This window comes from Homalodisca vitripennis, chromosome 8 (assembly GCF_021130785.1).
Source record: "Homalodisca vitripennis isolate AUS2020 chromosome 8, UT_GWSS_2.1, whole genome shotgun sequence".
Taxonomy (NCBI): Eukaryota; Metazoa; Arthropoda; class Insecta; order Hemiptera; family Cicadellidae; genus Homalodisca; species Homalodisca vitripennis.
In genome coordinates this window covers 6,304,143-6,315,714 of record NC_060214.1, presented here as the reverse complement: position 1 = coordinate 6,315,714, position 11,572 = coordinate 6,304,143, and the positions used below count along the sequence as shown (strand labels likewise).

Sequence of the window (11,572 nt, the reverse complement as noted above, 5' to 3'; positions counted from 1 at the left end):
TTGCGTGAACAATTGCTAGATTTTAATACATTTTAGGAACTCGTAAAATAAGAACTTGTTCTTTAAGATAAAAGATTTACTCAACGATTGTTCAGCGTTTAATATACCGTTCATAATGTTTATTAGTCTTGGAAAACAATTAAGAAAGTAAATATATTTTTATTGCCTCAACGGAAATTAAAAACACTGATTATAAAAAACTTATATTCTTCTTTCTTTTGTTTACAATTTAATGCAGTAAAAATTTTGTGTCCAGTAACTCCTTGAAGTAATAATATATCTTGTGGTAAAATATACCTTTCGTATTAAAAAGTAATTTGGAAGTTTGTAAAATTGTGTTAAGATTCTTTATCACTGAAAATATGTTTTGACAGAAATTTATAAGTGGAAGTGGAGTTACTATTTTCCAAGCCACAGCCAAATATTTAGTCTAGTATTTATGTATCTGTAGTCGATAAAGAACGACATCCCTAAAAGATTCAATACAACAACAATACGGCGTGCGTCAAGTTAGGCATTACAGTTACTAATATATTTCATATTCTGTCTTACTGATCTCCCATGCACTCTGGAGCTCTTTTAATATATGGATGTTATCTGTTCTGAATTGTTCGATACCATTCTAGGCGATGTTAACGAAATGGAAAACAATAAAGAGTTTTGTGCAGTGTGTGTGTGTGTGTGTGTGTGTGTGTGTGTGTGTGTGTGTGTGTGTGTGTGTGTGTGTGTGTGTGTGTGTGTGTGTGTGTGTATGTGTAATAATAAGTGTGTATATATATAATAAATGAATTATTATATAATTAAATATAATAGCATAATATATAATTAAATAAAAATTACAAAAATGTAATTTTCAAAAAATTTAAAATGTTCAGGGTATATTAACAGTCTACACTCGAAAGCTTTATTGGACATATTACGCCCTGTGATTCGGTCTACAGGTTCACTTACATCATGCATAGACTTACACACACGCACGTGCATATTCTCAGATTTACCTTTAATACAACTGGTATCCCCTTACCAACTGGGCCACGTAGAAGACTTGAAGAGGGTGCAGACACGTTTTTTTGAGGATGCTGGGAGCTTGCCTGAGCTACGCTTATATGGAAACGCCTGTTCTCCAACTGGAACAGCGTTTTAATCTGCAGTCACTGTACCATCGGCGCATCATCTTCGATCTTCTCTTCCTGTTCAGGCTGATCAACGGACTGGTGGACTGCCCTGCTCTCCTGGAAATGGTTGATTTGAGCGTCCCTAGGGGAACGAGATCACGGACTGTCTTCTGCCGCAAATTCCTGCCCACGAACTACGCATGCAACAGTGGCGTTGCAAGAATTCTGAGGCATGGTGGTGTGTGGTCCAGGCAGGTGGATTTCTTCCTGGGGTCTCTTTCGCCTTTCAAAGAAAAAATAAAGCAAATTGTTAACTAATTATAGGTCCTACTAACTACTAAATAAATAAATACAGGTTTCAGTGTCAGTAGACTAAAAAATGCTATATAAAAACTTTTTAAATGTTATTGGCTGACTGCAAAGCCTATTACTGTAATGGCTGATTAAAAAAATTTTCTGTGTTCATTTACATTGCCTGGCAATCGTTTATTACTGAAATAATAAAAGAAGTTTTGTTTTTTTACTTTACAGTGGTTATTAGTGAATTAGGTTATGTACCTCTATCAATCTAGTTCTTTTAAAAAGATTCGTCTGGTTTCCGTTTTGTTATGATTAGCCTATACAAGGTGTTTGAAAAGTATTGGTACGGCTTAATATTATAAAAACCATAGGAGATAACATCTATAAACTTTGCACAGTGTCATATGGCTATGTAAACTATTTTTCCTTGCTATTAACATGACATGCCAACCATGGGGGGACGGCCCACAAAGGAAAACATGGAAATCTTAAATGAAAGCATGGGTCGAGTGATACCTCATTTGAAAGAGCTCACTTAGTAGAGTTGAATGCCGCAAACCGCATCTCAAAAGGTTTATCCCATCAGACATGGCGGGTTGTTTTAGGTACACATTGTGAAGTACATTATGCGCTGCCATTTCTGACTGGATCGTCATATTCTGATGCGGTACGCGGCGTTTCACTCTACTAACCGATGTGTTTTCACTGACTTTTTTTAATTAGCAAGTTATGTCATAAATTTATAACACAATAAATAAAACTAAAATGAATTCGTCGTCTTTATGTTTATGAATTAATTAAGTTCTACCATTGTTCTTTGTTGGTGAAATAGTTAACTTACCACTTAATTTTTGAATTAAATTTTTTTGTTATTTTTTGTAAATACTAATCAGTGAAACCATTAGTTAGTAGAGTGAAACGCCGCTTATGCTGAAACCACTGAAATATGTTTTGTGTTTCTTCAGAAGCCAGAGTCATGAGGTCCAGTGGGCTTTCACTGTGAGGGATGTATCGTCTGCAAAAAGACAAATTTTGGCATTGGGACCAGAAATGCAGTTTGGGAGGTCATTCAAAAACAAGAGGAACAGGTCATTCACAAACAAGAGGAACAGGTCATTCACAAGCATAACAAATATACGGATATAGAAGCATAGTTACATTTCCTTTTTCCACTCAGTAAATAAAGCTATCTTTAAGGAACAAAATGGCTATCTCACATTATTTTCCTAAAAAAATCGAGTTATTCCCTTTTTCCAATCACCAGTTCATAAAAACCGCTGTGTAAAAGGGAATAACTCAGTAAAACTGAATTTTTCTGGAAACAAAAAAAACTTCGTAAATTTTTTTGGTTTAAATTATTATAAAAGCTGTCAATACAAAAAAGTTTTTTTCAATAATGATACAAATAAATACGTCAAAATCGATGTTTTCTTTTTTACCATAATCTACTAGGGTGGCTATGAATTTTCAAAAGTCATTCCCCTTTTCCCACTCATTGAGATGTGTTTTTGATTTTTTGCTTGAGAAATGCTTCTTGTATTTTATTAGAAATTTATATTTTGTAATAAAGACACAAAAGGTTAATAAACTGATACAAAGCATTGTTTTACATAAGGAATTTATTAAAATTGTATATATATATATATATAATTATTTGTACTGAATAACTATCAACATCTAGCCTATATGGTACATATCTTTATAATTCACCCAAGAGGCTCACGAACGAACGACTATTAATTATCTCAGGAGTGTTTAGAATGTGATAGAAAAAGAATACGTAAATATAGTATACTGTTTTTCAACAGAAAATTGCTTGGAACGCCGCGGGCAACTGCTAGTATATATATATATATATATATATATATATATATATATATATATATATATATTGATATTCCATTTTTCGACTAAGCTACTATGGCTTATGGTGATATAAGCAGTACTATAGTGGAGAACTTACAAAAAGCACAAAATGCTTGTATTAGGTTTATATTCAAGCTCAGATTGGATGAAACATGTAACAGGTTACTACAAGCAGTTAGGATGGCTAAAAATTAAGGAAAGGTTAGAATACAATATGCTTTTTTTGTCTTTAAATTTTGAAAAGAAAAGAGCCATTATATTTACATGAAAAATATACCATTATGAGAAATGTACACTTAAGAGAAACACGGTTTGGTAATGTAATATTACAGTTTCCTAGACATAGAACTGTTATTTATTCAAAGTCATTTCATGTTGAGTCCATTAGAAAATTAAACACATTACAGATCGAACTTAGAGATTGTAACAGTGAAAAAGTGTTTTTGAAAAAGTAAAGAATAACTTACTGGCAAGATATAATTGATTTACTTTAGATGTAAGTATGTATTTGTTAGTACTTCGTTGACGTATAAACTTAGTTGAATGTGTGATTAATATAAAATCCATAAATATAAGCATAAATTAATCTATAGACAAACATGGAGAGGGACCCTGTGGAAGACCCCAAGAAATTGCGATCATCAACCAAGCAAAGAGGACTTCTGGCAGTAAGGAAAGACGACACAGAGAAGAGGGAGGTAGTTAGTTGATAAGACCTTGGATATCAACGACCATAGGGTAAGTTTATTGTTTTCGCGGAAAGAAGACCTAAAAGTTATTGTTACATTTTAGATAATGTGGGCTACTTCCGACAATTTACAAAGAACATGTTTTCATTTAATTGATCTTTCAAAACAATTTATTCATCCTCGTATAATGAAGTATTTTTTATTCAACATCAATTTATAGTCATGTGTTATTTGCAACCAATTATTAAATAGAATGAATAGGAAAGTGAAGTAAGGAAAACAATCGTTCACTAAAGTTATCAGTAATTTCTATACCCACTCATAACTATGTTTCATTTAAATATATCAATTAACAAAGTAGACTTACAATTAAACTCCACAAGCATGTCAGCTCAGAGTGATAGGGGTGACGAGATGGTGAAGAGACATAAACTCATCTGACTAGGAACCGCAAACCTCGTTATTGTTTAACTTCCAGTGAAGGCAAGGAGACAAACCACGCGTCACTCTGCGTTACCGCTGTGTCACGTGTCACGTGTCATCTAGATATCGTGTCAGGTGTGTCACACTTGTGTCATATTGTTAAAACCGAGGTTTATACGACATGTGCAGCATTTTAGGAGACGTCTGTCTCATTACTGTTTTTACATTCATTTACATGTAACTGATATAAAAGGTTATAGAAGATTCCTATGTAACGAATTTAACAAAAATCTTACAAACCAATCCACTAAATATCACTTGCTTATTAAGCTTAACATGCTCACGATCTTTTTACCCAACGGTTTTTCGTTGCCATCATGGTTACCTGTAAGACCCTGGAAAAATGTTTGCTAACGCTCAACCTAATTTCATGGAGTGGCATAGACGATCATCGAGTTTAATAGTCATGGTATAGACGTGAAGCTTAATCTAAAGTTTCAAGTCTATTAGTATGCTTGTTTTTGGTACAGACGGACATAATTTTAAAATTACCCCTTTGGGTAATAGGCTTTGCTAACAGGCATTACATTTTCATTGCTTTTTTGTCTTCTGTGAATGCGAGGGAGAAATTTATTTTGTGCAAGGTTTTTACGAAGAGCCTTTCGGTCTAGTAATAGGCTTCTAAAATCTGTTTTAAAGATAAACTGTATATCTATTTTCCCAATAAGGCATTTATATTTTTCGAAACTTACATTTTTATAGTTTAAAAAATATATACTTTACATTACTCCTTAGTGTTTTTTATTTCGTTTACAACACTGATAAATCTGGCACAAATGCCATCCATACATTACAAGGGCTCCGGAGTGCAGGGAAAACCAAGAAGACAGAATATGAAATATATTTGTAACTGTAATGCCTAACTTGAGACACACCACATTGACACAACTTGACATTGTTCTTGTAGGGAGTTTTTTTAATGATGTCGTTTTTTCTCGGCTATAGGTACATAAATGCTAGACTAAATATTTCGCTTTGGTGTAGAAAATTTAGTACGAAAGCAATATTGTTATCGCAGAATATATAATTCCTTCAAGGAGATACTAGAAACAAAAGTTGTACCGTATTTTAATTTGTAAATAAGAGAAAGAAGAAGAGAAACTTTTTACAATCAGTGTTGTTAATTTTTGACGAGGTAATAAAAATATATTTTCTTTCATTATTGTTTTCCTAGAATAATAAACATTATGAACGGTATATTAAACGCCTAGCTTTCGTTGAGTAAATCTTTTATCTTGAAGCACAAGTTGTTCTTTAACGAGTTCGTAAAATGTTTTAAGGTATAGCAATTGTTCACGCAAGTTATTAAAAGTATAAAAGTAGACGCCTCGCTTTAGAGATAATGGTTTCTACCAAATCCACAATGCATGTCGGAACGTTGTTCACAGTTTTGGCGACTCATCTGACTCTGGGAGTTAGTTTTTTTCGACCAGCCACGTATGTTAATATTGTATAAGTTAATATAGATTGTATAGAGTTATTTTAATGAATGTATTTATGCATTAAAGTAGGCTTTCGCCAGTGAGGAGGTTACAGTGGTTATTGCAAGATAACCGAATCAAGCAACGTCGAGCGTGACTGGCGGCTTGGATGGGTGACCGCTGAGCGATCCTTTCCTTGCAAGCAGCCCGCTTGCCCGGCAATTGGTGGTGGTTCAGAAGTCACCTCTAAGCCATTGGTCTCCAGGTTAAGTGTGCCTTCTTAGCCCTAACTTCGCCTGGTGAAATAGGACATTCTTTGCCTTACGCTTTTAATACGAAACTATTATCAGGCTGTAATCGCTTTAATTGTTTCATTAAATAGGTTGATGGAATTATCCTTATTATTATATTAGACAACCATCACATTGCAATTTATGAAATATAAAATAATATTATATATGTAAATCAACTAGACAATTCGTTGATTTGTATTATCACTAATTATTTATTGTATTTTATAGTAGTTTAAACTAATAATTTTCAGAATTTCTGACGTAAGAATAATTTGTAAACATAGGTATATATGTAATTTAAATTCCCGTCTTTCGTTAACCTACAAGTATACGTACAAGGAAATTTAAATATAGTTGTGAATAATTTGCATGTACGTATTAAGTTATCTATTAACACGTAGCCACATTACGCAATGTAATGTATGAGTTATTAGTATGGGCTTAATCTTAAAATCTTCTAGAAAATAAAAATGAAGAAAGAAATACCTGATAAAGATAAATATGATTACCAACATTGATTTAAATGAGGATTAAATTTACCTCTCACTTCTGTGCTCAGGGAACTGGATTCACCCCAACTGGCAACTGCTACCCACTGATAGCTGCGGACAGGTAGCACCTGACGATGGTCTCAGGCCCAGGGTGCTTGGGGGAGTAGCTGTCGATATTGCCGAATATCCCTGGATGGCCTACATCGAAGATTTTATTTGGAATGGTAGGTACATCTGTCTCCAACTAAAGTATATTTTTCGGTTTAATATTTGAGTTTGCTACATATAAATATGCCAAAAACAACTTAGCGCCTTAACGGGTTTTTTATACCTTAAACTATGTTGTTTTTTAAATATTGTTATGCCGTTTTCATAGACACAGGTTTGTACAGTTTATTGATCCACTAAGTCATTTGTACTATCTGTGTTCGTATCATCTTCACGTTAACGAAGCAAATCGTCCATTTGTGCGTCGGATATTTCCATGGCACAATAACACGTTAAGTAAAGCAAAAAAGTACACAAAGCGGTTGAGATGTGACAACAACTCGTGTTAGGTGTCTACACTATGTTTCAACAGAGAAATCGTCAAAGTGCAAATACACATAACAGAGAAACAAGGAAGTGCTGACATCTAGTAGAAAGTACCAGAAATAATTTGTTTTGTTATAGAAATGCTTCTTGTACAATTCTTTTGTAGAAACAGAATAAAACAGGAACAAGATATCGATGCGTAATATTACGTCAGTAGCACACTTTTCCGCCATAGCTCTTAACGTAATATTACGTCAGTAGCTCACTTTTCCGCCATAGCTATGAACGTAATATTACGTCAGTAGCTCTCTTTTCCGCCATAGCTATGAACGTAATATTACGTCAGTAGCTCACTTTTCCGCCATCGCTAAGAACGTAATATTACGTCAGTAGCTCTCTTTTCCGCCATAGCTATCAACGTCAAAAACCGTTACGTGGTTAAAATAGACATCTATCTTAAATTATTTAATCATTTGTGTATTTAATCAAAACGTTGATTCAGTGTGCATGATGGCATATGTCTGAGAATGCAGTCTGTGCAAACCAATTGATTACAAAACTGGATAACTGTTTTCTTCAAATACCCATTATACCCACTGTCGGACTTACAGATTTTGAGACCCTAGTCTAAGATTTTAGTCCGAGCCCCCTCTCGTCTTGTATTATATAAATTTAAAACTATGCCTAAATATTTTACTTGCGATGAGACATTATGAGATGGAACTAAAACACAACTTGTAGAATGCAAAGCGTTAATTTTTAACACTTTTACATAAATATATGAAAAATATAATTTTCTTTTTTTAAACACCAATATATATTTCTTCTCTATTTTAATTTATGATCATTGTCGTTAGCCAAGATTAATACGGTTGTATATGACTTTATTAATGTAATGAAATATTCAAAATATATAGTTTTAAACTTCATATCTCCAGTTCTGTATTACATTTGTTTAGTAAACAGTTATATGGTTTTAGTATGGGCTACATAACGGTACATCTACTTTTATACATGCAAATATGACGTAATATAATGTACTATGATTGAAATGAGGGCCAAAGTCTATTTTGTTAGGGTTAAAAAATATGCCCACATTGTGAATAATATTTGTTCAGTTGATAAGAACATTCGCAAATCCAGTTAGGACTACTACCACTTTTAGTTGTGAGTTCATTAATTCCTTCGTTAGCACACATTATAATTTCGTAAGGAAACATTTAAGGTTAAGGTAATATAGTTTATTTCTAATTTAATAATACTAACCTTAATAAAATAAATAGGTAATCATTGATGTTGTTTCAGATAGTAATACAACATCATTCGCTTGTGGTGGTTCTATCATCAGCGACAAGTACATCCTGACAGCAGCTCATTGCTTCATGCATGAAGAAATTATCTCAGGGCAGTTTCTTAGAAAGGAGTAAGAACATTTTATTATTTCGAAAATCTGACTTGATAAATACGTAATTCTTCAGTTTAGCATTATTCTCAAGATAAAAAATTTTGTGCTCATATTGTAAACACTTAAGTACCACTATTAGTGCATGCACTAGTTGTTTTAAAACTAGTTGACTTCCCTTTGTTATTGCTGTTTGAATAATCACTCAACTGTTGGGTAATGCATTAGCACATTATTTTTAATAGATTGCAATTTTAAATTTAATGAATTACTCTTAACCAATATAATTTTATTAAATCTTTTGCAATAAATTTAATTTTGTGATGATGTGAGATTTTATGTTAAAAGGATAAAGTACAACGAGGGAAAATATCTGAAATCCTGTTATCCCTTCAAATCAACCACTGGAAATAAGGAATTTTAAATAAATTACACTTTTGTTGTTATCTAAGCATTTCTGTTGTGCCCGAAGGCGTGGAGATGATATCTGAGCGTTCAAATCTATACACATCTATTTCTCAGTCCATTTTGTCACACTATCAAATAAAATAATTGAGATGAATTTAAATTTAAAGTATAATTTGGCGTTTTAATTCACTCAATAAATTACGTTAATTTTGAGGGCACCGTAGACATTTAACCCTTATTTAATATCACAACCAAATATCAATCCAGGAGCCAAAGCGTGTAAAATTTATGTTTTTTCACAGAACAAATGTTATCCTCGGAGAGCATGCTCTAAGACACGTCAGCTACTGTCGTTATCACCGATGTGCCTCTCCACCTGTGAAGGCAACGGTTGAGAGATTGTACGTCCATCCAGCGTACACTGTAATAAATCCTGTAACAGGAGTCGTTAACGACAACGACATTGCACTAATCCGTTTAGCCCACCCTATAAGATTCACTGGTAAAACTATATTTTAGTCTTACTAATAGTCTCTATAACTTTCTTTTACCAAAATTTAGTATCACTGAGTTTTATTTAGTTGATACAATCAAGATTTCCCGGTTCCCCCCCAAATGTTGATTTTTTTCAATAATTTGTTTACTAAGCGATAATTAATTATTACTGACATGTACTGCTGAAAGTTTGGCCTCTACAAAGAAACAGGTCAAGAACGTTTTAAGGAAGACACTGGGGCCTTACTCTCTGTCCACAACGGGAAAATATCAGTTATCTGGATTCTCCAAAATTTTTTCCTGGCTACATTCTTGGTCTTCTGCTATTAAGACCCTAGGATTATTCCTGGTTTTGCAAATATTAGTAGAGTCCAACCATATACGCTCCGCTGATTCTTCTGCCCTCTACAGAGTCCCCATTCATCAGACTTGCTTAAACCCTCCTTCATCTGATGTTTCCAAGAGGAACCTGTTAGCAATCAAAGTACTAGTTTTATATTCCCTTTGTACTAGATATATGACCTTAGTCCTTCCTTTAGCTTAAAAAGGAGCGTTTCTAATTGTCTGTCCTAGCCCTCTCTCCATGTCTTGTACCTGACTCTCTTTTTCCGGCATTTGCAAGAGCACTCCTGTATTCCCATACTATCTCTGGGTCATAAGAGACTCTATGATACGTATTCCACATATTTAGACCCATTCTGGATGAGCCCTCTAGCGATATATTTATTGCCAAGAAATAATTAGCATAATTGATTTTATAAATTGTTTGTGTGTTTTCAGATAATATACGTCCGATATGTCTGCCCACGGCATATGGACAATACTTGCAACAATTTGCTGAAACAACTTACACAGCCGCAGGATGGGGAAGAACATCAGGTATGAGGGTTTATTTAATAACATTAAGCAAAACAAGGTGTAGTCTAGGGACAGAAGACCTTTTTGCATTGCATAAACATACAACCTGAGCACCACCTTGAAATCGGTGGAGAAATATCCCCTAAGGAAGAAATTAATCGTTAGCTACGCTGGTGTTGTTACATATCGTAATAAAGTAAAATATGTCTCGATTTACCAAGGAAATGAAGGCTTAATAAGGGTCAATGTATAAACGAAAATGTTTTTCTCAGAATATATTTTTCATAGCTTGGCTTACATAAAACCTTCCGTCAGACACATAAATAATAGTTATTACACATTCATACACCTAGATAAAGAGACTAAACGACGCCACATTATGAGTATGTATGTAAAACTTTTACATAATCAAATTTTATCAGGATATACATTTTTTTATTAAACGTTTTGGCATTATTTGTGAAATACATCTGGCAGTTGTTAATACTGTAGAGTAAAATTGTTAAAAAAGTCTTTATAACAGTAAGGTGATGAGATGTCTGTCTAGACGACCATGGGAACGATATGTTGATGGCAGTCCAAGTTCCGGTGGTGTCCAAAGGAGACTGTGAGTTTTTCTACACTGAGAGTGAATACTACAGGAACCAGTGTCCTCGAGGTGCTACTTGTCGTCACGTGATCAGCGACAAGCAAATCTGTGCAGGAGGAATACAAGGAGAAGGTACGTGCGACGGAGATTCAGGAGGTCCTCTGATGATGTCTGTTGGGCTGAACCCTACTACATACTTTGTTATTGGAATAACGTCTCACGTGGTGTCAGAAGATGCTGGAGGTTGTGGATCCGGACTTCCAGATGTGTATACCAGAGTATCCGAGTATATACCGTGGATACTGGATACTATATACTAGTAAAATCATGATTTTGGGAACTCACTTCTATTTTTGTAACTAAAATGATAACCTGTTTTGTTAGAACGTTGTTTAATGTCTTGAAATAAAGAAGACTTATAATGATTATTGGAGTTTATTTACAGTGCAATCTCCTACATCTGTATGATAGTGACATATTTTGTTCTCTTAGAACAATAAACTGAAATATTGCACTTATTACTAAAAGGACATTTGCGCTGCTTCCAATTTGACATGGATCAAATGCTTTAAATCTCTGCTTCAAATGCTTGCATGTAGAGGCCGTCTCCTGTGTCAAGATCTAAGAG

At 33.9% G+C, this 11,572-nt stretch overlaps 1 protein-coding gene across 1 annotated transcript; it reads left to right on the top strand.

Annotated features, from left to right (window-relative positions):
- Window positions 1–5,789: 5,789 nt before the first annotated feature.
- LOC124367087 (phenoloxidase-activating factor 3-like) lies at window positions 5,790–11,369 on the top strand. The gene is made up of 6 exons (XM_046823740.1): window positions 5,790–5,890; window positions 6,727–6,882; window positions 8,498–8,615; window positions 9,305–9,504; window positions 10,278–10,376; window positions 10,903–11,369. The coding sequence occupies exons 2-6, from the start codon at window positions 6,852–6,854 to the stop codon at window positions 11,262–11,264; spliced, it is 810 nt and encodes a 269-aa protein (XP_046679696.1). The 5' UTR covers window positions 5,790–5,890; window positions 6,727–6,851; the 3' UTR covers window positions 11,265–11,369.
- Window positions 11,370–11,572: the final 203 nt, after the last annotated feature.